This window comes from Microcaecilia unicolor, chromosome 4, assembly GCF_901765095.1.
Source record: "Microcaecilia unicolor chromosome 4, aMicUni1.1, whole genome shotgun sequence".
NCBI lineage: Eukaryota > Metazoa > Chordata > Amphibia > Gymnophiona > Siphonopidae > Microcaecilia > Microcaecilia unicolor.
In genome coordinates, this window is record NC_044034.1 from 58,444,362 (window position 1) to 58,471,683 (window position 27,322).

At 44.1% G+C, this 27,322-nt stretch overlaps 1 protein-coding gene across 1 annotated transcript in view; it reads left to right on the forward strand.

Annotated features, from left to right (window-relative positions):
* The window catches only part of CUL5 (cullin 5), a 271,181-nt gene that overhangs the window by 43,187 nt on the left and 200,672 nt on the right, over positions 1-27,322 (forward strand). The window contains exon 4 of the mRNA XM_030200261.1: positions 8,903-9,079. Within this exon, the coding sequence (XP_030056121.1) occupies positions 8,903-9,079 (177 nt within the window). The remainder of the gene's footprint in view (positions 1-8,902; positions 9,080-27,322) is intronic.

Here is a 27,322-nt window from a genome sequence, read left to right on the forward strand (position 1 = left end):
ATATTTGTAATGCAGCGACTTGGTCTTCTTTCATTGATTCTCTACGCATTACAGATTAGAGGCGCAGTGTTGTCAGGAAGCAATTTTCGGTGTGAGGGTTTTCATGGCAGGCTTGCTGGGGTCCCTCCCTTAAGAGTACTGCTGTGTTACTTCCATCAGTCAGATCCTGAGTCGGTCCGGATGGACTCTAAGGAAGGAGAAATTAGTTCTTTCCTGCTAATTTGCTTTCCTTTAGTCTCTCCGGACTGGCCCAGGTCCCACCTGTTTTCATTGTTGTTAGTACTAAAGAGCGGTTAATATTTTGCTTGTTTTTGTTGGATACTGTAACCAGGTGCCTCTCTTGTGCAGCCAAGGATAGAACAATCTCCTCCAGCCACCAGCTCCCAGTACAATGAAGAACTAGATGTCCACCAGTAACTTCAATCTTAAGGACTTTTATTCCATGCAGGTTTCTAGTACACAGTTCCAACAGCAGCATAGCACATACCAGGATTCAATACAGGCTTACAGGCTCCAGTCTGGGCTCTTTATCCAGTGCACAATAAACAGTAATTCAATTCCCAAGACAAACAGTTCTTTCAGTTCATCATCACAGTTCAGTCACCCAGTAGCAGTTTCTACCTTCTATCCTCTTTACCTTCAGGAGAGTTCAATATTTTAGGGACTCCTTCTACCCAAGGGTTTTCCCCTGCATCAGCTTCACAGTGAATTCAATACTTTTGGGACTTTCTCTCACCCAAGGAATCTCAGCCTGCTTCAGTACTTTAGGGACCTCCCTGCCCAAGGGTTTTCAGCCTGCAACTGCTTCTCTCCTTCAGCTCCTCTCTCCTGAACTGAACTCCCCTCTGCTGGGATTCCTTCCCACCTGCCTAATCAATCCCTGGCTTCAGTTACCACCACCAATCATTCTCCTTCCATTAGCTTCCCCAAACCCATACCAGCTGAGTTGAGCATTAAACTAATGAGACCAGTGATGAGCTCCTGCGCACTGAGTTTCCTAACTCTCTTTCCACCTAGTGGCAGCCCCTCTACACAACATGCCAGCCTACACCCATGTCTTCCCTGATTGCAGCTAGGAGTCCAGTCCAGGTTTTTCATCTCCCCCTCAGGCTCCTTGCCTGCAATGCCTTCTGGGACTTGTATTTCAGACTGAAACTGCCTTAACCCAACTATCCTGGAGGTGACTTTATCACAATACGGAAGTTGGATTGAGGATGGAGTGTGCATTTACTGTTTCTTTCTTTTTTTCTTCCCTTTTTTCTTAAAAAGCAATACTTCAAGTTTAAAAGAAAACCAAACAACAAAAGGAAAGGTACTTACAACCATAGCAATTTAGAAGAGTTGGTCTATTCCCTATAATAATCTTAATCTTTTGTGAGTACCACTGAGAACTGTTGACCAAGCATCTATTTTCACAATAATAAGAAAGTTTATCCCTTTGTGGGTTCCAGTCATCTAGACTGGGATAGAAAGGTCATAAGTACAGACCTTCCCCTGCCTGCATTGAGAATATGCCCAATAAGGCTAAGTACAAAACCCAATTATATTAACAATTATAGCCCTATAATTCTGAGGAACTGAGTTCGATTCCCGGCACAGGCAGCTCCTTGTGACTCTGGGCAAGTCACTTAACCCTCCATTGCCTGCCGCATTGAGCCTGCCATGAGTGGGAAAGCGCGGAGTACAAATGTAACAAAAATAAAATTATAGCCCTAGCTATCATAGAAAAAGTAAAACTATATTAAATATCAATCAAAAGTTAAAAATATAGCTCCAACTTTTCTACCAAAATCACATGGAAAATCATGGGCAACCATAAATCTCAGCTGTCAGTCCAGATAGTCCTTTGACATTCTAAACCAATGGAACTATGCAAACACAGCATTCAACAACTGAATGCTGCAAATCATGTTGAGCCACATGGGTATGTCAGATAAGAAAAACATGTGAGGCACAAGTAGGGAGAGGCCTCTGGAAAGCCCAATTCACAGCCTATGTGGGCCCATCATTCCCATGGGCAGGAGTATAAGTTTTAAGGTGGCTGTAACACTGTGAAGGGGTGCTATCAAGGGAGAGGGGCAGCATCTTGTGGATTCCCTCACAGCTGCTTTGGATTGATTTTTTTTTTTTCATAAAGTACTACTACTACTGTTTAGTGTAGTAGGGTCCGCCTTGTGGAATGCCCTTCCCCTGATATTTTTGGATGGAGTCTTCGCTTTCACTGTTTAAAGCCTCATTGATAAACAGCCTAATTCCATTGAGCATGTGTAGTTTTGAACGCTGTATATTTCCATGTGCAATTTAATTGAATAAGCCAATTAGCAGTGATAATTGGGTGCTAATTATAAGCACTAATTGGCATCAAAATTTATGCACACATTTTTAGGCGCCAGGATCTCAACGTCGTTCTCACCCAGCTGATGAAAGCTCCTTTTGAGCCACTGAATTCCTGCCATCTGAAGTACTTGACCTGGAAGGTCATTTTCTTGGTGGCTGTTACTTCAGCTCGTAGAGTCAGTGAGCTCCAAGCCCTGGTAGTGCAAGCACCTTATATCAAGTTTCATCATAACAGAGTAGTTCTCCGCACTCACCCTAAGTTCTTGCCGAAGGTGGTGTCGGAGTGCCATCTGAACCAGTCAGTTGTCTTGCCAACATTTTTTCCCCGTCCTCATACCCGCCCTGGTGAAGACAGGTTGCACACTTTGGACTGCAAGAGAGCATTGGCCTTTTACGTGGAGCCGACAAGGCCCTACAGACAGTCCGCCCAATTGTTTGTTTCTTTTGATCCCAACAGGAGGGGAGTCGCCATCGGAAAACGCACAATCTCTAATTGGCTAGTGGATTGCATATCTTTTACTTATGCCTAAGTTGGGCTGACTAGAGGGCCATGCCATGGCTGCATTAGTGGCTCACTAGAAGTCAGCCTCTGTTGAAGAGATTTGCAAAGCTGCAATGTGGTCATCAGTCCACACATTCACATCTCACTACTGCCTTCAGCAGGATACCTGACGCAACAGTCGGTTTGGGCAGTCAGTGCTGCAGAATCTGTTTGGGTTTTAGAATCCAACTCCACCCCCCTAGACCCATTTTTGTTCTGTTCCAGGCTGCACTCTGTTAGTTGTTTATGGTTTCAGGTCAATCTCTGTTATGTCCTCGCCGTTGCGAGGCCCAATTGACCAATGTTCATTGTTTTGAGTGAGCTTGGTTGCTAGGGATACCCCACATGTGAGAACAAGCAGCCTGCTTGTCCTCAGAGAAAACGAAGATACATACCTGTAGCAGGTATTCTCCGAGGACAGCAGGCTGATTGTTCTCAGAAACCCACCCACCTCCCCTTTGGAGTTATTCTAATTCTCTGGTTGCTTTTTTATTAAACTGACAATCTCACGCTCGTGCGACAGGCGGGAAGCCATTCGCGAATGCGCTGTTTTGCTTTGATTTAGATATTTTGCCAGTCTCCTGGGCCGTCGTGGACGACGACCCAAATCGTGAGAACAATCAGCCTGCTGTCCTCGGAGAATACCTGCTACAGGTATGTATCTTCACTTTTTATGCTGCTTATCCCAGAAATAAGCAGTGGATTTTCCCCATGTCCATTTTAATAATATTTGAGTTTATCCAAACCATTTTAAAATCCCGCTAAGCTAACTTCCTTTGCTACATTCTCTGGCAACGAACTCCAGAGTTTAATTATACCTTGAGTGAAGAAATATTTTCTCCGATTCGTTTGTAGCTTAATTGAGAGCCCCCTAGTCCTAGTATTTTCGGAAAGAGTAAACAAGCGATTCACATCTACCCATTCCACACCACTCATTATTTTATAGCCACATTGAGCCTGCAAATAGGTGGGAAAATGTGGGGTACAAATGTAATAAATATATCTCCCCTCAGCCGTCTTTTTCTCTAATCTGAAGAGCTCTAGCCGCTTTAGCCTTTCCTCATCCCTTTTATTATTTTCGTCACCCTTCTCTGTACCTTATCTAATTCCACTATATATTTTTTGAGATTCATTGACCAGAATTACACACAGTATTCAAGGTTCAGTCGAATATGTATAGTAATATGTACATTAGAAAGCGTGACTTTTTTATTGTTTACATATTATACTTTTACATTATATATCTATGTTCTTCAATTGTATTTTTTATTGTATCTATTTTGTATCATACTTTATTTATGTTTTATGTTGAATAGACCCATGAGGCAGGCACTTGGTGCCAAAACACGGTGTCATGTCAGGCTTTACATAATTTCTGCAAGCACCAGAAAATAAAGTGTTTTAGTGATTTGGTGATCATCTTGTTTCCCTAGTTTTTCCGAAGCCGCCTTTCACTTGTAATTTGTCTATGCTGTCTGTGGGATTCCTTTCGTTTTTCTTTTTGTCTCCATTAGTTTAGTTTTTCCCCACTTTTAAGTTTTCTTTTTGCACACACTCGGTGGGCCCTCTTAAGCCTGAGCTCCAGTCAAGCTCCATTGTTCAGGTGCTTGCCCCTTTTTACAGTCACCATCGAGCCATTTGATTTGGCCACAGCTGTTTTCCCTTCCATATCATCGAAGGTTCCCGGTGGCTTTAAGTATTGAAGCCACTGCAATGGTACCATCTCTGGTAAAGACAGTCATTGTTGGTGTCTTCAATGTTTGGGGCCTGAGAATACCCCGGCAAGCTGAATGAAGAAAAGAACCCAGCTGACCAGAGAGGCTCAGAGTGAGAAATTTATGGATCTTGTTTCAAAACCTTGGCATCTGTGTCGGCATTGACGTTGGGAGTTTCATTGGTCCGCATGGCTGAGAGGCTGGGAGTGGATGTGCATTGAGTGGGTCTCCACCTGCCTCAATGCCGACCGCTGTGCAGGGCCCCCTGGACTGCTCAGCATTGGACATGACCCCGAGGTAACGTGGGGATTCAACATAATTCTCGTCAGCACAGAGGAATATTGATAAAAAGCATCGGCATCTATCCCCTTCGGTGCTCTAGGGCACCAAGGGATTTGGTCCCTGAGAAGCGTCAATGCCAGGAGGATCACTCTCCTTCCACACAGGAGGTGCTGATGCGCAGGTCTCCACACATCCAGGACCAGGCATTTGTCTGGACCTCTAGTGTTCAGCAGTCTGTCTCTGAACTGACACCCCAGCCTTTCCCAATGGCATCTCTCGATGAACGCATCCAAACCATGCTTCCTGAGCTCGTGTCAGGTTTTTTACAACAGTGTGCATCGGTGTCTGGGGTGCTTGCACCAGCCGTGCCTCTTGCTGCTACCCCGCAAGGCCCTCAGCCTGCGGTGAGGTCTCTAACGTAGGTGTCATGTGCTGCCTTGGTGTGGACAGCTGCCCGTGTTGTTGACACTCCCTCGAAGTCGGTGAAGGAATCCTTGCCAGAGTCAAGGATTCAACCAACACCTTGACGCCCTTCTTGAGAACATGGCTTCTTTGTTTCAAGGCAGTCGTGGCCCTCCCATAAGGAATTTTTTTGCCGATACCAATGAGTGCTCATGGGAATCTGATGAGAATCCATGGTACTTCTTGGAGGAGTAGTCCTATGCTATCCCATCTGATCCCTTCCCTCCAGAGGAAAGGAGGAAGTTTCCACTTGAGTGCCTTCCCAGGTTTTGGTAGGGAAATGGCGGCTGCTATTCCCATTTATTTGAAGATGGAGGACGAGTGGACTTCGAATCTCCTCCTAGAGAAGCTGTGATGGTTCCTCTTCACTGGATTCTGAAAGATGTTCAGGTGAAGAACTGGGAGTCACCTCTGTCAGTCCCTGTCTTGCCCCAAAAGATAGACACCATTATGCATATTTTCAAAGCACTTAGCCTTCCAAAGTTCCATAGAAACCTTTGGAACTTTGGAAGGCTAAGTGCTTTGAAAATATGCCTCCATGTGTCCCATCCGGCCCCATAGCTTTGTCCACCTTCAGATTCTCCAGCTGTTTATAAACTCTTTCTTCTGTAAACGGTGCAATATCCACTCCATTCCCAGATATTCCCTCGGCATCCAACCTTGGTCCTTCAGGATTTTCCTCTGTGAACACCGAAGAGAAGTAATGGTTTAGCATGTTCGCTTTATCCTCCTCACTCTCCACGTAGCCATTCTCATTATCTTTCAGTCTTGCAATTCCATTCCTATCTTTTCTCCTTTCTCCAATATATCTGAAAAAGGTTTTGTCACCTCTTTACATCTTTTACCATCTTTTCTTCAGCTTTCACTAGTCGTATTTCCCTCTTCACTTCTTTGAGTTTAATCCGATAATCTTTTCCGTGATTCTCTCATTGCGTTATTGAACAAAGCCTGTTTTGCTCTTATTTTTTCAGCTACTTGTTTGGAGAACCATATAAGCTTCCTGTTTCTCTTGTTTTTGTTTACTTTCCTCGCACAAAGATCAGTTGCTATATTTATAGCAGCTTTTAGCTTTGACCACTGATTTTCCATTTCTCCTATGCCTTCCCACACCAACAGCTCCTTCTTCAGGTATTCTCCTATTTTATCAAAATCAGTACGTCTGAAATCCAGTACTTTGAGTTTTGTGCGTCTGCATTCTGCCTTTGCCCTTATAGCAAACCATATGGTGTGATGATCATTATTACATAGGCGGGCACCCACCTGGATTTTGGAAACACTTCCTCCATTCATGAGCACTAGATCCAGCATCGACCCTTCCCTTGTGGGTTCTGTCACCATTTGTCTGAGCAAGGCACATTGACAGGCACCCACAATCTCCCTACTTCTTTCCAGTTCTGCAGATGAGTTGAAATCTCCCAACAGTGGCACCTCCCCTTTCATACCACTCTTTTGAATATCTTCTATCAGATCCTTGTCTAGCTTCTCTGTTTGTGCTGGAGGTCTGTAGATAACCCCCGTGTGGATACAGGTTCCATCTTCTATTTCAAAACACATGCAGACATAAAAGTAACAAATAGGTCAAACATCAGTATGACCCACTGGTCCCAATAATGTTTTCCTAGGTGTAATGTTTGTGTAATTTTGAAATAAGAATTTCTAATGGAAGTGACTGAGGGGGGGAAGTTATCAAGCTGCATTAGGTCTATAACCCAGGTTATTTGCCCCCATTATCAGCGATACTGCTTCTTAATTGTGTCTGTTTGTCCTAATGTAGTATTATTTAAGTCACCATGGGGTATATGCAAGTAATGAGTTGCAAGACATGCAATGTGTGTAAAGCAGCTCATACTTTAGTTTGTGATGTTCACCGGCTTTACATTGTAAGCCATAATATAGCTCCAGGGCTGTCTCTTAAAGGGGCTGGCATCCTTAAATTAAACAGGTGGCTTAGAATGCCACCTGTGCCGTAAGCCCTTCTAGATCCTTTCCCATAGAGACACCACCACCCAAAAGCCCTCCTTACAGATAATTCCTCCACCTGGAGATGCTCCTCCCCAAATGCAGATCTCCTCAACAGCAGTAATCCCCCATCCAAGCTCCCCCCACACCATCCTGAACTCTACCACCCAGGCCTATATGACTCCAATAATCCCTGATGTTCAGTAGTTTGGGCAAGAACAATTCTCTGTCACTTCTGCCCTCACTGGTGCCATTGTCCAAAATGGTGGTGTTGACCCCTAGTGGTAGTCTTGTGGTACTACCACTAGAGGTCATATTTACCTATAAGGGCATTGTGCTCATTTCCATGGGTAAGTAATGGCTTTCCCAAGTGTGTGTTGTTGTTGTTAATGTTTTCTGGACTTCCAAGAATTTTTTTTTTTTTTTTAGCCCAGCATTAAGTGCTTTGACCACATTGGGCCAAAAATTCCACGGCTTAATTGTGCATTGAGTGAAAAAATACTTTGTTTTGAAGGTATTAATTAATTTTATGGAGAGATCCCTATTCTTAGTACAATTTTAGAGAGAAACAACTGTTCCCTCTTTACCCTTTCCATGCCACTTAGTGTGTCCATATAGTGGCCGGCGCCAAATACCCTGATTCAGCACTGGGAGCTGACACTGTCTGGATATCAGTGATATTTATTGATTGATTGATTGATTGTATTTGATATACCATCTCTGTGAGCAAGCCAGCCAAAACGGTTTACAATAATAAGGTTCACAATATTCAGCCCAGTATCTGGATACCTAACCATATAGTTATCCATAAAGGTAGTATTTTTCCTGTCCTAACTTTATTTGAATAATTATCTGGTTAACAGACTGGATATTGGAAAACTGACAGGACTGCCCTTGCTTCTTCCACAGACCATCCCGGTGCTACCCAGATACTGCTGGGGTGGTCAGCAATTATTTTCAGACTCATTATTCAGATGTTTCAGCTTAAAATCTGGGGAATAACCCTGATCTACTTAGTGTAGCAGTAGATGCTAACTAGATAAATAACTTTGCGTCATCAGTTGGATATTGTTTATCTGAATTTAGGATCATTTAGACCGTTGATATATGCAAAGCTAGTTCTTCTAACACTAGATTTGAAAAACAATTTTGGACCTGCTTTGTACAGTATCTGATAAATATGCATGGTAAATAGTAAGATTGCTTTCAAGTATATTATTTTAGGATTTCTTTAAGGTGTTGAGTTTCAGTTCCCATGTGACTATTCATGTTGGGAAGAGCCATAAATTATCTTTTGCTATATGTGATTGAAATTTATCTGATTAAAGGATGATTCAAATGACCTCACACTGCTCATGAGTGAAGTAGTCTAGTTTTAATGTGTGAAATTTGATTTTTCTGTGTATTGCAGAAGAACAGTTTTAAAATGTAAACAGAACTGCTTATTTAAATTTTAAAGTTGACTTAATAGTAACATTTCAAATTGATAAGGAGTGGGCATCCACTGCTTGGTATTTGTAGTAGTAGATGTATAGGTTTTGTTTAAAAATAATTTACTTTTTCCTTCAGAGGTCTCTTATTCAGCACTGGACTCTTTTTCTTTCAGAGAGTACTAAGCCACCAAGATGATACAGCTTTATTAAAAGCTTATATTGTAGAATGGCGTAAGTTCTTTACACAATGTGATATCTTGCCGAAACCCTTCTGTCAGCTAGAGATCACTCTTTTGGGGAAACAAGGAAGTAACAAGAAATCAAATGTAGAAGACAGCATTGTTCGAAAGGTAAGACAGGTTTACTCTGAAGGACCTGTGTATTGGATCTGGGTATTGTTAGGGAGTATGATAATAGAAGAACAAGATTTAACTGCTACAATTTGAAAAACTAGTAAAATAAACTTTAATATTTTTCTCCCTTAGGGTCACCTAGGGACCCAGACTTTAATTTTACAACCCTTTGAAACAACTTTATTCCCTTGCCACCGTGTTGAAATTTTTTGTTGCTTTTATTGTCATTTTTGTCTCGTCAAATCTGGTTGTTCCCCATTTTTGCCCCTTCACACAGCTGCTTGGCAGCCCAGTAACATGAATCATAGCTTTCTCCAGAGCCTGGTATTCATGCATTCTTTGCTTGGTCAATACGTATCCCTGTAGTGGTGCATGGGGTTGTGTTATCAGAGGCTTGGAATGTATATGCATAAGGCGCTTCGACCATAGCTGGTCCCAAGAGTCAAATCTGTCTACCGTTTGGCCCTGTTTGTCACTGTTTGTACCTAGTCCTGCCTTTCTTTTTTCCAGCTGAGAGGGTTGATGCTGCTGTTCTGTCTACTCCTATCTCCTGTTTTCTACATGGTATTTGTCGCTACCTTTCCTAGTCCTAGTTTCTATGGCTGATATCAGGTGTTGAACTTCTAACCCTGTCTTGAACTATGCATGGCCAGAAAATTGCAGAAAGCAATGCATAATAGTATACTTACGCTTATCTTTGGTAGCTTTTTTTTTTATTTGTACCCCGCGCTTTCCCACTCATGGCAGGCTCAATGCGGCTTAGGTACTTATTTGTACCTGGGGCAATGGAGGGTTAAGTGACTTGCCCAGAGTCACAAGGAGCTGCCTGTGCCTGCAGTGGGAATGGAACCCAGTTCCCTAGGACCAAAGTCCACCACTGTAACCACAAGGCCACTCCTCCACTCCGATACAGCTTCTGTGAAGTAACCCATTGAATGATGTGGAGACTGTTTTGTCCCATTACCTTTAGGTTATAGAGTGGACTTTTGTTCAGCATCTGGAATTAATGTAACCTGAATGGGTAGGGTAGGTCAGGTATTTTAGATATGGTACTCTCCATTTCTCCTGATTGAGCCCACACCTAGTGGGATTTATATCCCAACACAGTGTGAGAATTCTAAAAGACATAATATCTTTAGCCTGGGTGACCTGAGGCTGGTTAAAAAAAAAGACTGAAAGGAAGAAATCTGGCAATTTCCCTTTTTGACAGATTGATCTTTGGCTTCCTCAGGAGTTATTGTACCAGAGACTAAGTTAGGTCTCTTAGAATCCCTTCACAACAGGCATGGCAGGAAGTGTGTGGTCTGCAGGAGTTGGTAGTTTGTGAAAATCAGTTGGTAGTTTGTGAAAATCAGGTGATGTAACTTTGTCCAGCTTTATACACAGAGTGAGCAGTGTTGAAGATACAGCAGGGAAGTCCTTGGTGGAGCAAACCCTGTTACTGTTGGAGAGAGTGGAAAGGTAATTGAACCATGGCTATGACTGGTAGCAAACAACCGCATCCAGAAGGTGGATGTAGGCTCAACAGCTCTGGGTGTATTGGTGAGAAGCCAGCCATTTTAATTCCACAGCATGTTCCTGCATCCACTGTGGAGCACCCCTTTTTGACTGCCAGCAGCTGAACAGTGGAAAGGACCAACAGATATTGAGCTTGATTTCTTCACTGCAAAGATTCCTGAATGACAGTTCCTTATAGAAACGTTTATTCTCCGAGGACAAGCAGGCTGCTTGTTCTTACATGTGGGTCAGCGTCCATGGCGGCCCAGGAAACGGCAAATTTTTTCTACAGCAAAATTTTAAAAGTTTTGCCAGAGCCTTCTGGTGCGCGAACCGCAGACAACTTCCCACCAGCCGCGTGAGTGTTCCCGCTCAATTTTTTCTTGTTCACGGTGAGGTGAAGAGATTTTTCCTTGTTCGCTGGCCCATTAAAGAGAGTCTTCACGATTCTTTTTTATATTTTCTTTTCTTTATATCGTTATTCATTCTTCTTTAAAAAAAACAAACCAAAAAAAAAAAACCCGGTATTTTTTTCTTAGTTTTTGGCACTTTCTAAGTTTTCTTTCTTTTCGACGCTGCCGGCCTTAGGCCACATGGTTGGGTTTTTCCCTTTTTATTGCACTTTACTTTTTTGGCACGATTGCGTTGTTTAATTTCGCCGAAGCCGTTTTTCCTTCCATGTCATCGAAGACACCCAGCGGCTTCAAACATTGTACTTGGTGCAACCGGACCATCTCTGGTACCGATACCCACACTTGATGTATCCAGTGCCTTGGGCCCGACCATAGCCCAGCCGCTTGCAGTCTGGCCCTGAGAAGGCGTGAAGATTCCACATCTTCCTCATCGGTACCTAGGAGTCTCGATGACTGACGTCGAGCGAAGGCGAAGAAGCACCGTCATCATATTGTGCCAGGAGCTCTGGGGCGTCGAGGGATTCAGCACCCGAGAAGCAGCGCCGAGAGGATCGCTCTCCCTCTATTCAGGAGGTGCCGATGCGTCAGTCTAGCAGCCCGGTACCTGCTCCGGAGCCTCGACAGATTCTGCCACCGGCTCCTTTACCGACCCCACAGCCTTGTCCAGCGGCGGCTCTTGAGCGCATCAGGTCCCTGTTTCCAAAGCTTCTGGAAGGGTTGCTGCACCAGTCTGCTTTGGTGTCGGGGGTGCTTCGACTTCTGTACTGTCTGCTGCATCGGCATCTGGCCCTTCACCTTTGGTGAGGTCCCCGACCTCGATGCAGCCTGCCACTCAGGTCAACTCTCCTTCGACGTTGGTGGAGGAAGCTTCACCGGAGTCTAGGCGGGCGTCGACTTCTTGGCACCGCCATCAAGGACGTCGTTCCTCGGCTTTGAGGCAGGCTCAGTTTCGGACTGCTCTGAGGGATGTCTCGTCTGATACTAAAGGTGAGCATTAGTGGGAGGAAGAGGAGGATCCCAGGTACTTTTCTTCTGACAAGTCCTATGGGATTCCTTCTGAACCTTCCCCTCCACTAGAAAGGAGACTTTCTCCACCGGAGAGTCTATCCTTCACCTCCTTTGTCCGGGAAATGGCTGCGGCTATTCCCTTCCCTATGGAGGTTGAGGATGAGCACAGGGCTGAGATGCTCGAGGTCCTGGATTATCCTTCTCCACCTAGAGAGGCTGCAATGGCTCCTTTGCATAATGTACTGAAGGAAGTCCTTATGCGAAATTGGTCATTCCCTCTGTCTAATCCCGTGATCCCGAAAAAGCCAGAATCCCAATATCGGATCCACGGGGAGTCTGGATTGATGAAGTCTCAGCTACCTCACAATTCCATGGTGGTAGACTCCGTTCTCAAAAGAGCCAAGAGTACTAAGGACTATGCCTCAGCTCCCCCAGGCAGAGAATCTAGAACCTTGGACTCTTTTGGGAGGAAGGCGTATCAGGCCACTATGCTTGCTGCCAAAATCCAAACATACCAGCTCTTCAAGAGCATCCACTTGCGGAACTCGGTGAGGCAATTGTCTAGCTTGGTTGATGCACTCCCTCCAGAGCAGGCCGAGCCTTTTCGCCAGGTGGTCAGGCAGCAGAAGGCGTGTCAAAATTCCTGGCCAGTGGATACTTTTGATGTAGCATCCAGGATCGCTGCCCAAGGTATAGTGATGCACAGACTCTCATGGCTGCATGTCTCTGACCTGGATCATTCGGTCCAGCAGCGGATGGCGGATGTTCCTTGCCAGGGGGGATAACGTTTTTGGTGAGAAAGTAGAGGATCTAGTTGATCAGCTCAAGAAGCACAATGATGCTATGGATTCTCTCTCCCACCAGGCGCCTTCTTCTTCTACCTCCTCATCCAGGAGGTTTTTTGGAGGGAAGAGGAGTGCTCCCTATTCCTACAATAGGCGTAGGTACACTCCTGCTTCTCGGCAGCCTGTCCAGGCTCAGTCCCAGCGCGCTCATTCTCGTCAACAGCGTGCGCCTAAGGCCTCTGCGGCTCCCCTGCAAAAGCAAGGGACAGACTTTTAACTGGCTTCAGTTCAGCATAGCCTCAGTAAAAGTGTCCATTCGGGATGACTTGCCGGTCGGAGGGAGGTTGATATTTTTTCACCAAAGGTGGCCTCTCTTAACCTCTGATAGGTGGATTCTTCAAATAGTCCGGTCAGGATACACCCTCAATCTGGAATCCAAACCTCCAAATTGCCCACCGGGAGCTAATTCTTACAGTTCCCAGCACAAACAGGTACTTGCAGAGGAACTCTCCACCCCTCTGAAACCAGTGTGGTCGAACCCGTTCCACCAGGGGAAGAAGGACTGGGATTCTATTCCAGGTACTTCCTTGTGCAAAAGAAAATGGGGGATGCGTCCCATCCTAGACCTAAGGGCCCTGAACAAATTTCTTGTCCGAGAAAAGTTCAGGATGGTTTCCCTCGGCACTCTTCTTCCCATGATTCAGGAAAACGATTGGCTATGCTCTCTGGAGTTAAAGGATGCTTACACAAACATCTCGATACTTCCAGCTCACAGGAAGTGTCTTCGATTTAGTCTGGGAACTCAACACTTTCAGTACCGTGTACTGCCTTTTGGGCTGGCGTCTGCGCCCAGAGTGTTTACCAAATGCCTAGCTGTAGTCACAGCATCGCTACGCAGACTGGGATTGCATGTGTTTCCTTATCTCGACGATTGGCTGGTGAAGAGCACCTCGAAGGAGGGTGCTCTGGAGTCCATGCGACTGACTATTCGGGTGCAGAGCTACTGGGGTTCATCATAAATTATCCCAAGTCCCATCTCACCCCAGTCCAAACATTGGAATTCATTAGAGCCCTGTTGAACACTCAAGTCGAGCTTATCTTCGCAAGACAAGGGCGGACAACCTTCTGTCCCTGGTGTCCATGGTTAAAGCGTCTCACCAGGTCACGGCTCAGCAGATGTTGAGACTTCTGGGGCATATGGCCTCCATAGTTCATGTCACGCCCATGGCACGTCTACATATGAGATCAGTTCAGTGGACCCTAGCTTCCCAGTGGTTTTAAGCTGCGGGGGATCTAGAGGATGTAATCCAACTGTCCACCGGCTTTCGGAATTCTCTTCACTTGTGGACGATTTGATCCAGTTTGACCATGGGACGACCATTCCAAGTTCCTCAGCCACAAAAAGTGCTGATGACGGATGCATCTCTCCTGGGGTGGGGAGCTCATGTAGATGGACTCCACACTCAGGGAGCCTGGTCCTTTCAGGAAAGAGGTCTGCAGATCAACCTCCTGGAATTAAGAGCAATCTGGAACGCTCTAAAGGCTTTTACAGATCGGCTGTCTAACCAAGTAATCTTAATTCAGACAGACAATCAGGTTGCCATGTACTACACCAACAAGCAGGGGGGCACCGGATCTCGCCCTCTGTGTCAGGAAGCCATCCAGATGTGGCTTTGGGCTCGCTGTCACGGCATGTTTCTCCAAGTCACTTATCTGGCAGGTGTAAACAACAGTCTGGCCAACAGGTTGAGCAGGATAATGCAACCTCACGAGTGGTCACTGAACATGGATGTAGTCCGCAAGATCTTTCGATTGTGGGGCACCCCCTCGGTGGATCTTTTTGCCACTCGGATCAATCACAAGGTCCCTCAGTTCTGTTCCAGACTTCAGGCCCACGACAGACTAGCGTCAGATGCCTTTCTCCTACATTGGGGGACAGGCCTTCTGTATGCGTATCCTCCCATACCTCTAGTAGGGAAGACTTTGCTGAAACTCAAGCAAGACTACGGAACCATGATCCTGATTGCACCCTTCTGACCCCGTCAGATTTGGTTCCTCCTTCTTCTGGAGTTGTCCTCCGAAGAACCGTGGATATTGGACTGTTTTCCGACCCTCATCGCTCAGAACGAGGGGTCGCTTCTACATCCTAAACGCCAGTCTCTGGCTCTCACAGCCTGGATGTTGAGAGCTTAGAATTTGCCTCCTTGTGTCTTTCAGAGGGTGTCTCCCGAGTCTTGCTTGCTTCCAGAAAAGATTCAACGAAGAAGTGTTATTCTTTCAAATGGAGGAGGTTTGCCATCTGGTGTGACATCAAGGCCCTAGATCCTCTTTCTTGTCCTACACAGACCCTGCTTGAATACCTTCTACACTTATCAGAGTCTGGCTTCAAAACCAACTCAGTAAGGGTTCATCTTAGTGCGATTAGTGCCTATCATTGCCATGTAGAGGGTAAGCCTGTCTCTGGACAGCCTTTAGTTGTTCGCTTCATGAGAGGTTTGTTTTTGTCAAAGCCCCCTGTCAAACCTCCACCAGTGTCATGGGATCTCAACGTCGTTTTCACCCAGCTGATGAAAGCTCCTTTTGAGCCACTGAATTCCTGCCACCTGAAAGGTCGTTTTCTTGGTGGCTGTTACTTCAGCTCGTAGAGTCAGTGAGCTTCAGGCTTACAACAGAGTAGTCCTCCGCATGCACCCTAAGTTCCTGCCAAAGGTGGCATCAGAAGTTCCATCTGAACCAGCCAGTTGTCTTGCCAACATTCTTTCCCCGTCCTCATATCCACCCTGGCGAAAGCAGTTTGCACACCTTGGACTGCAAGAGAGCATTGGCCTTTTACGTGGAGCCGACAAAGCCCTTTAGACAGTCCGCCCAGTTGTTTGTTTCTTTTGATCCCAACAGGAGGGGAGTCGCCATCGGAAAACTCACAATCTCTAATTGGCTAGCAGATTGCATTTCCTTTGCTTAAGCCCAAGCTTGGCTGACTCTGGAGGGCTATGTGCACGGCTCACAATGTTAGAGCCATGGCTGCGTCAGTGGCTCACTTAGTCAGCCTCCATTGAAGAGATTTGCAATGCTGCGACGTGGTCATTAGTCCACACATTCACATCTCACTACTGCCTCTAGCAGTATACCCGACATGACATTGGGCAGTCAGTGCTGCAGAATCTGTTTGGGGTTTAGAATCCAATTCCACCACCCCCTAGACCCATTTTTGTTCTGTTCCAGGCTGCACTCTCAGTTAGTTGTTTATGGTTTCAGGTCAATCTCTGTTATGTCCTCGCAGTTGTGAGGCCCAATTGACCAATGTTCATTGTTTTGAGTGAGCCTGGTTGCTAGGGATACCTCACATGTGAGAACAAGCAGCCTGCTTGTCCTCGGAGAAGGCGAAGATACATACCTGTAGCAGGTATTCTCCGAAGACAACAGGCTGATTGTTCTCACAAACCCGCCCACCTCCCCTTTGGAGTTGTTGTTTGTTTATTATTTTCTTTTTGATTAAACCGGTGACGGGAAGTCATGCGCGGTGCACGCGGTTCACATGCTAGAAGGCTCTGGCAAAAGTTTTTAAATTTTGCTGTAGAAAAATGTGCCGTTTCCTGGGCCGCTGTGGACGCCGACCCACATGTGAGAACAATCAGCCTGCTGTCCTCGGAGAATACCTGCTACAGGTATGTATCTTCGCTTTGTTGCACCAGGCATGCTACCTGATGAGGCTGCCCTACTACTACTACTAATTATTTCTATAGCTATACTAGACATATGCAGCGCTGTACACATTAATCAGTTACTTTATTCTGGCCCTAGTGGGCTCACAATCTGCTTTTGTACCTAGGGCAATGGAGGGTTAAGTGATTTGCCCAGAATCACAAGGAGCTACAGTGGGAATTGAACCCAGTTCCCCAGGATCTCAGTCTGCTGCACTAACCATTGGGCTACTTCACTCCAGTCCTGCTCTTTGAACTTTTCTTCTCCTCATCAGTTTGAAACTTAAAACTCTTCACTGTTGGTCAGTCTCCAACATATCTAGTCTGCTAATAAACCCAGAAGAGATTCTGAGAAGGGGTCTAAACCATGTTTGATGTGTTTATTTGGGAACTCTCAGGTGAGAGAAGTACATAAGAATAGCCATACTGTGTCAGACCAATGGTCCATAGCAGACTGTAGATTTTTCCTCCAGGAACTTGTCCAAACCTTTTTTAAACCCAGATAAGCTAACTAGTGTTGGCAAAAGAGTTCCAGAGCTTAGCTGGTCATTGAGTGAGAAAAAAGAACCCTCCTCTTTCTTTTAAAAGTATTTCCATGTAACTTCATTGAGAGTCCTCTAGTCTTTTGTACTTTTGAAAAGAGTAAAAAATCGATTCACTTCTACTCGTTCTACACCACTCAAGATTTTGTGGACCTCAATCATATTTCCCCTCAGCCATCTCTTTTCCAAGCTGAAGAGCACTAACCTTTTTAGTCTTTCCTCATATATGAGAGGAGTTCCATCCCTTTTATCATTTTGGTCATTCTTCTTTGAGCCTTTTCTAATTCCACTATATTGCTTTTGAGATACTGCGACCAGAACTGAATGCAATACTCAAGGTGAGGTCGCAACGTAGAGCAATACAGAGGCATTATAATATTATCGGTCTTATTTACCATCCCTTTCCTAATTATTCCTAGTATCCTGTTTGCCTTTTTGGCCGCTGCTGCACACTGGGCAGAAGATTTCAGCGTATTGTCTACAACAACACCTAGATATTTTTCTTGGGTTATGACTCCCAAGGTGGACCCTAACATCAGGTACCTATGATTTGGATTATTCTTCCCAATATGCTTCACTTTGCATTTGTCTACATTAAATTTCATCTGCCATTTGGATGCTCAGTTTTCCAATTTCCTAAGATCTTCCTGCAATTTTTGCAAATGCAATCACTTCACTTGTCGTTCTGATTTCCAAATCATTAATAAATATATTAAATAGCACCAGTCACAGTACTGATCCCTCTGACAGTCCACTATTCACCCTTCTCCATTGAGAGAAATGGCCATTTAAACCTACCCTCTGCATTCTGTCCATTACCCAATTCCTAATCCAGAACAGAACATTGTCTCCTATCCCATGACTCTTTAATTTTCTCAGTAGTTTCTCATGAGGATCTTTGTCAAAAGATTTCTGAAAATGTAGATACACTGCATCAACTGGCTCACCTTTATCCATATGTTTATTCATGCCTTCAAAGAAATGAAACAAATTGGTGAGACATGATTTCCCTTGACTGAAACCATTCTGACTCTGTCCTATTAAACTATGTTTGTTTATGTGTTCTGTAATTTTATTTTTTATAATAGTTTCCACTGTTTTACCCGGCACTGAAATCAGGCTTACTGGTCTATAATTTTCCAAATCACCAGTGGAGCCCTTTGTAAAAACTGGTATCACATTGGCCACTCTCCAATCTTCAGGTACTATGGACAACTTTAATGACAGGTTACAGATCACTAACAGATCAGCAATTTCACATTTGAGTTCTTTAAGTACCCTTGGATGCATGCCATCCAGTCCAGGTGATTTTACTACTCTTTAATTTGTCAGTTTGGCTCAGGACATCTTCCAGGTTCACCGAGATTTATTTAAGTTCCTCTATATCATCACCCTTGAAAATTATTTCTGGTACAGGTAGATCTCTTATATCTTCTTCCATAAAGTCTGAAGCAAAGAATTCATTCAGTTTCTCTGTTATGGCCTTGTCCTTCCCTGAGTGCCCCTGAGGCTGATTCTAGAAATGTGGCTCTGAGTACATACCTTAAAAGGAGAGTCAGTATGGTGGCACGGTTGTGGAAAGCCACTAGGACCTTTTCCTTGCCTTCAGGTGGAAGGCAGCACAGCCTCTGGAGACCTTCAGGTCAAGAGTTTAAGAATAAATCTGAGACAGGTTTCTAATATGTTTTTGTCGAAGGGGGGTTAATTGTAATTGAGGCTGTTGTAGGGAATGAATGAATGGTCTCCATGTCATTTTTTTAGAATTTGCATGTTTTTAAGAACTTTGAATAGTTTTGTGTTGTCTGCAAATTTAATCACCTCACTTGTTCTAATTTCAGATAATTTATAAATAGGGTAAATAGCACCAGTCCCAGTACAGCTCCCAGCAACACTCTGCTACTCATCCTCCTCAATTGAGAATGATCATTTACATAGTAACATAGTAGATGACAGCAGAGAAAGACCTGCACGGTCCATCCAGTCTGCCCAACAAGATAAACTCATATGTACTGCTTTTTGTGTACACCTGACCTTGATTTGTATCTGCCAATTTCAGGGCACAGACTGTAGAACTCTGCCCAGCACTAGCCCCACCTCCCAACTACTAGCTCTGCCCCCCACCGGCTCTTTCACCCAATCTCCGCTAAGCTTCTGAGGATCCATTCCTTCTGAACAGGATTCCTTTATGTTTATCCCATACATATTTGAATTCCGTTAGTTTTCATCTCCACCACCTCCCGCAGGAGGGCATTCCAAGTATCCACCACTCTCTCCATGAAAAAATACTTCCTGACATTTTTCTTGAGTCTGCCCCCCTTCAATCTCATTTCATCTCTACCGCCTTCCCATCTACGGAACAGGTTCATTTGTGGATTTTTCTCCTTTCCTCCAGGGCATACATGTTCAGGTCAGCAAGTCTCTCCTCAAACGTCTTGTAACGCAAATCCCATACCATTCTCATAGCTTTTCTTTGCACCGCTTCAATTCTTTTTACATCCTTATCAAGATACGGCCTCCAAAACTGAACACAGTACTCCAGGTAGGGCCTCACCGACAACTTATACAGGGGCATCAACACCTTCTTTCTTCTGCTGGTCACACCTCTGTCTATACAGCCTAGCAACCTTCTAGCTACGGCCTTCGCCTTGTCACACTGTTTCGTCGCCTTCAGATCCTCAGATACTATCACCCCAAAATCCCTCTCCCCGTCCGTACATATCAGACTCCCACCGCCTAACACATTCGTCTCCCGTGGATTTCTACTCTCTAAGTGCATCACCTTGCATTTCTTCACATTGAATTTGAATTGCCAAACCTTAGACCATTCTTCTAGCTTCCGCAGATCCTTTTTCATGTTTTCCACTCCCTCTCGGGTGTCCACTTTATTACAAATCTTAGTATCGTCCGCAAAAAGGCAATCTTTACCTTCTAACCCTTCGGCAATGTCACTCACAAATATATTGAACAGAATTGGCCCCAGCACCAAACCCTGAGGCACTCCATTACTCACCTTTCCCCTCAACCGAGCGAATTCCGTTAACCAGTTCCTAATCCAGTTCACCATGTCAGGTCCTATCTTCAGCCCATCCAGTTTATTTAAGAGCCTCTTGTGGGGAACCGGGTCAAAAGCTTTGCTGAAATCTAAGTAGATTACGTCTATAGCACGTCCCTGATTCAATTCTCCGGTCACCCAGTCAAAGAATTCAATGAGATTCGTTTGGCATGATTTCCCTTTGGTAAAACCATGTTGTCTCGGATCTTGCAACTGGCTTCCAGGAAATTCACTATCCTTTACTTCAGCGTCGCTTCCATTACTTTTCCAATAACCGAAGTGAGGCTTACCGGCCTGTAGTTTCCAGCTTCTTCCCTGTCACCACTTTTGTGAAGAGGGACCACCTCTGCCGTTCTCCAATCTCAAGTAACCTCTCCCGTCTCCAAGGATTTATTAAATCTTTAAGAGGACCCGCCAGGACTTCTCTGAGCTCCCTCAATATCCTGGGGTGGATCCTGTCCGGTCCCATGGCTGTGTCCATCTTTAGATTTCCTAGTTGTTCATACACACTCACTTCCGTGAACGGTGCTATATCCACTCCATTCTCATATGTACTTTTGCCAGTCAATCGCGATCCTTCTCCAGGATTATCTTCTGTGAAAACAGAACAAAAGTGTCTATTTAGCAAATTAGCTTTTTCTTCATCATTATCTGCATAGCGATTCACAGCATCTTTCAGTCTCACAATTCCCTTTTTAGTCATTCTCCTTTCTCTAATATACCTGAAGAAATTTTTGTCACCCCCTCCTTACATTTCTAGCCATTTGTTCTTCCGCTTGCGCTTTCACCAGACGAATCTCTCTTGGCTTCTTTCAGTTTCATCCGGTATTCCTCTCCGTGTTCCTCCTCTTGAGTTTTTCTGTATTTCCAGGACACCAACTCTTTAGCCTTTATTTTCTCAGCCACTTGCTTGGAGAACCATATCGGTTTCCTTTTTTCTCTTGCTTTTATTTACTCAACTTACATAAAGGTTTGTGGCCATATTTATAGTTTCAGCCTGGACCACTGCCCTTCCACTTCTCGTATGTCCTCCCAGCCCATCAGCTCCTTCCTCAGGTATTCCCCCATTTTACTAAAGTCAGCATGCTTGAAATCCAGGACTTTGAGTTTTGAGTGGCCGCCCTCCACTTCAGCTGTCATATCAAACCAAACTGTTTGATGGTCACTACTGCCCAGGTGGGCACCCACTCGGACATCTGACACACTATCCCCATTTGTGAGCACCAGCATTGCACCCTCCCTCGTGGGTTCTGTCACCATTTGTCTGAGCAGAGCACTTTGGAAAGCATCCACGATCTCTCTACTTCTTTCCGTTTCTGCAGATGGAACCTTCCAATCTACATCCGGCAGATTGAAATCTCCCAGCAACAGCACCTCTCTCTTCTTTCCCAACTTTTGAATATCTGCGATCAGATCTTTATCTAATTCCTCCAATTGTGTCAAAGGTCTGTAGACAACACCCACATGGACAGAGGCTCTATCATCTTTTTTTAAGGTGATCCATATCGTTTCTTCCTTTCCCCAAGCCCCTGTCATTTCAGTCGCTGTGATATCATTTCTCACATACAGAGCTACTCCTCCGCCTTTACAACCATCTCTATCCTTCCTAAATAGATTATAGCCTGGTATGTTTGCATCCCGTAGTGCTATAGAAATGCTAAATAGTAGTAGTAGTAGTAGCATTCATGGGAACCATTGAGCCACGTCTCTGTGATTGCAACAACGTCTAAGTCTGCCTCCAACATCAGGGCTTTGAAGGTCATGAACTTTATTGCTTAGACTGCGAGCATTTGTGGTCATCGCTTTCCATCTTCATTTCCTGGTATGTGTTTCAACATTAGTGATTTGGGGGTGTCTTTTCTCTTTGTGTACCTTCATATCTTTTTGTTCCACCTTCATTGCTTTTTCTTCCGCCTCAGTTCTATTTTCAGGAACATCAGAGTGCTGTAATGGAGCAAAAAGAATTCTGTAGGGTCCTCTGTTTTCTGTCAAATAACCTATTCCTAATCCACAACAGAACATTGCTTCCTATCCCCTGACACTTCAATTTCCTTAGGAGTCTCTCATGAGGAACTTTGTCAAAGCTTTCTGAAAATCTAGAAATACTACAATCATCTCACCTTTATCAATGTTTATTCAATAAATGGAATAATTTGGACTTGACTCTCTCTGTAGAAAAATAAGAAACCCTGTGTGTGCCACACCCCAAAAGTACTAAGGTTCCAATAGTTAGTTGCACTAATTGAAGCTCTTTTTGAGCAGGGACTGTCTTTTCTTCATGTTCAGTTGTGAAGCGCTGCGTACGACTGGTAGTGCTATAGAAATGATTTATAGTAGTACTGTAGTAGTAATTATAAGAGAAAAGAAACTTCTCTATCATGAAAATGGTGCATCTCTAAACATCAATATTTGTGAAGTTTTCTATTCAGGTTACAGTTTTGAGTCTGTGCCTTAAAATACAGTATTTTCCTTGTTCTATCACTAAATAAAATTGGTTAGTGGTTTGCGGTGCAGCACTTTAGGATAATTATGTTCGTTTTTCTGTTTTAAAAACTGAACAGCAGTTATTACATAAATTGATCTCATAAGCCATGAAGTCTTGAGTTTTTGAAATTTTTGTATATAATGATCAGCCTGTGTAAAACGTCTGCTTCCATTTTTGCTAGCACTAATTATAAAACAACGTTCTGTTACTAGTTTTCACTTGTATTAACATCATTAGGGGTATTATGCTAGCATTGTATTATATCTCTGGTATTTGAATTTCAGTGCTGTTAAATGTGTATATTTTTGATACTGTTTTACGGTAGTTCTATTATTAGGTTTCAATTTACTGTTTTCAAGTTTACCTCATTTATTGTATTTTATGTTCATTCTTGGTTATTTTACTATTGTTATGCTGTTAACAAAATTGTAATTTTATTTTTGTTAAACTGAACCTGCTGTACACTGCCTTGGGTGAATCTCTTCATAAAGGCGATTAATAAATCACAATAAATAATGATATGGGACTTGGTGATGTCTGAGAGGGAGTTGGACAGATAGAGCTGTGCAAGATTGTAATGTGTGTAATCAGTCTTATATGCCTATCTAAAAAATACCGTATGATAGTGACCGGAATGAGTGAATATGGTCATGGTGGAAGGGAGAGTAGGGATGCGAGAGAGGATCCAAGGAGTCTATCTACTGAGTTGGGAGGCTTATGTTTCAGAGATACTAATGAGGTAAAATTTGGGTTTACTGAATGCTAACAGGCTTATTTTCGAAAGAGAAGGGCGCCCATCTTTCGACACAAATCGACACAGGGTCGCCCAAATCAGCATAATCGAAGCCGATTTTGGGCGTCCTCAACTGCTTTCCGTCGCGGGGATGACCAAAGTTCACAGGGGTGTGTCAGAAGTGTAGCGAAGGCGGGACTGGGGCATGCCTAATACATGGGCGTCCTCTACCGATAATGGAAAAAAGAAGGGCGTCCTCGACGAACACTTGGACAACTTTAGCTGGTCCTTTTTTTCTTACGACCAAGCCACAAAAATGTGCCCTAAATGACCAGATGACCACCGGAGGGAATCGGGGATGACCTCCCCTTATCCCCCAGTGGTCACTAACCCCCTCCCACCCTCAACAAATTTTTTTTAAACATTTTTTCCAGCCTCTATGCCAGCCTCAAATATCATACCCAGCTCCATGACAACAGTATACAGGTCCCTGGAGCAGTTTTACTGGGTGCAGTGCACTTCAGGCAGGCAGACCCAGACCCCCCCCCCCCCCCCACCTATTACACTTGTGGTGGTAAATGTGAGCTCTTCAAAACCCACCCGAAACCCTCTGTACCCACATGTAGGTGCCCCCCCTTCACCCATTAGATCTATGGTAGTGGTGTATAGTAGTAGGTTTTGGGGGGCTCAGCACACAAGGTAAGGGAACTATGCACCTGGGAGCAATTTGTGAAGTCCACTGCAGTGCCCCATAGGGTGCCTGGTTGGTGTCTTGGCATGCCAGGGGGACCAGTGCACTATGAATGCTGGCTCCTCCCACGACCAAATGGCTTGGATTTGGTCGTTTCTGAGATGGGCGTCCTCGGTTTCCATTATGGCCGAAAATCGGGGACGACCATCTCTAAGATCGACCTAAATTTTGCGATTTGGGCGTCCCCGACCGTATTATCGAAACGAAAGATGGATGCCCATCTTATTTTGATAATACAGGTTTCCCCGCCCCTTTGCCGTGATGTCCTGCGAAAACGTCCTCGGGAAACCTTGGGCACCTCTTTTGATTATGCCCTTCTATGTCAGCTAAAACTAAAATTGAAGCACGAAGAAAGTTGTTAGAGGCAAATTGTGGATTCTTGGTTGCATGTCTCCAATGTGGTTCTGTAGAACTAGTTACATCCAAGAGAACTTTGATGAGTTAATGGCCCAAGGATAGGCCGTTTAAGTGAGGCACTGGTGCTGTTTTGAATGAAAAATTGAAGGGTTATCACTGCTTATTAAGATAGATTGGATGATTGAGCTTGTATTAATGAGAGGAGATGGGAGGGCTGGCAATTTTGGCTTTGTATTGGGACCTTGGAGCAAGCAGGGCATTATCAGAATTGGTGGAGTTAATAGAGGAGGCAGGTCTCTTTACTCCTTAAGTATTGGTTCTGGGTGGTTTTAGTATAGAGGGTGAAAGTCAGAAGCTATTGAATTTTCCAACAAATGATGAATCTGGGATTTCAACAGTATGTTAAAGAAGCAATTCATGAGACAGGTGATAGATTTTTTTTTTCCAATGAGATAAAGATGGATTATTGCTTTTGGGAAATGTGCAGATTGAGTGTGTACCTTGGTCAGATCGTGAAGTTCTTTCATTATCTTTGAAGGCTTATCGAAGGCTGGGGAAACGTAAGGAGGAGGTGAGACAGGTTTCTGATACTAGAGGTTTTACTTCAATTAAGTTGATCACTTATGTAGGAATTGGGGGAAGGGAAGGAAGTGCGAGTTAGAGCTCTGGTGGAGAGATGGAATAAAATGTTGAAAGATGGGGTTGATAAAATAAGCACACAAGAATAAATATGGAAGTGGCAGACTCAGAACTTTTCAAAATTCTGCTACTACAAACTTGAAGAACCCCACAGTGATTCCAATCGCCACCTGTTTTTCAGACTTTCAACTTTTAGCAATTATCAAAAAGATGGAGGAGAAAGACCTCAGACTTAAGTAGCAGGTACTACAGACATAACATATGCTGCCAATAGCACAAACATAGGTAAAACAAACTCCATCATTATGAAGAAATGTCTTAGTGAGTGATAAGGAGTCACTGGGAATGTGCTGGAATATATTGCCACCATAGATGTTTTTCAAACAATCTTTCACTTATCTTTACAAAGTAGCATCTCCATTTCACTGCGCTCCAGTATCCTCTTTCGTTCTTCTTTGAGAAAATGCTATTTCCAAATCAGAACACTGACAGCTCTGTTCCCTTCAAATATGCACATTGTATGTTAGCACTTTACATACTCCAGCGACTTGCAGTTCTTACATTTGGCATGACTTGTATAGGTCCCCTGATGAAGGTATTCTGTGCCGAAACACAGCCTGTATTGGGATTTTTTGTCAAGTGCGTCCTGAATACTGCATGTGAAGATCATATTAGGAATACTTTTATTGGTTTGAAGAAAAAAAAACAGAAGTCGTTGGTTAATCTTCGACTTTCTCCTGGTGCCTTCCACTTTCTTTGCTTGTTTTGTTGTTTTCTGTAGAAGTGTTTTTTCTCTTTTCATTATTTCAACATATTCATTACTCACCAATATACTCCAAAATGTCCATTTGGTAATAACTCCCAACAAGGGCCCTTGTTTTGCCTTCTGTTTAGCCGCTTCAGGGGATATGTCTGCTTCCTAATGCATGTACTGAAAAAGATGATGCCCAGCTATAAAACAAATGCTCCCAACTCTCTTCCTATTCAGCTGGCTGACTGGCTGATGTCACTTCTGCTAAAAAAAAAAAAAAAAAGATGCATTCCATTCAACATGCTGATTTAGACCCCTAGGCCAAACAGTATTTAAAGAAAAAAAATCCACTGCTTCTGCCTTACTTTCCTCCAGGCAACCCATTAGTGCTGAGTTAAATCAGTCCGCTCAATAACCACACACTTGAGGTCCTGAAATGTGTGGGAAGCTTGGCTACAATGTCTAGCCAAAGGTTCCTCCATTTTTTGATGTAGAACACTGAAGCAATGCTCACTCATCCAGGTTTTCAATTGGTGTGAGGTTTGACCCATATAACACAGTTCACAAGGACAGTAGATCAAATGGATTGCATTCATAGAAGTGCAGGAAATCATAAAAGGTTGATTAGGTAGCCTCCTTAAAGATAAGCAAATTGGAGAAAAGAAAAGGAGCTTGTTGGTTTCAGGATTCTTTTAGGAAATTGCAAAGAACTGTGAGTCGATTAGAAAGGTTGTTGTGATGTGAAGCTCGTAAGCTGAGCGGACGTCTTTTCACCTAGCTCTGCTCTTACCACCCCTAAATCGTTATCTGCGAAATCTTCCTGTGGAGGCGCTGAAAGTCGATCCCGTCGACGTGAAAGTCGAGTGACCATTCTGGGGGAAGTAGGAGCCATTCTGTTGGACATGTGAGAGAGATATGCCAGTGAGGACTCCACGGTCAGAATGTGAACAGCAAAATGGTGGCGGTGCAGGCGAGCCCTGCTTCGGCAAATCTCTCTGCAGAATCTACTCAGAATTTAGTGCAGCAGATATCGGAAGCGCTGGAGGAGAAATTATCTAAAATTCAATCATCGGTGGACCAAATAAGAGATTCTTTGGAGCGGCACAGTGTGCTGATCCAGCAAGCTGAGGATCAGATGTCTTGCTAGGAAGACCGTAAAATTGAGGCGCTTGAGAAGCAATGTGCATTGCTAGCTCAACAAGTGGATGAGCAGGAGAACAGAAGCAGGTGAAATAGTTTGTGGATTATAGGAGTGCCTGAATCTGAAAAAGAAAAAGACCTATGGAATTTTATTGAACACTGGTTGCCAGACCATTTGAATGTATAGTTATCTGATAAGGTACTACAATTCGAGCACATTCACAGAGTTGGAACATTGCGAGAGGGGGAGCAGTGGCCACGTCCTGTGTTGGCAAAAATTCTCAACTATTCTGATAAAGAGCAGCTGATGTAAGCGTATAGGAGCATAGGATCCTGCTTTTCCAAGATTATTCTGCTCGTGTGGCCGATCAAAGGAGGCAGATGAG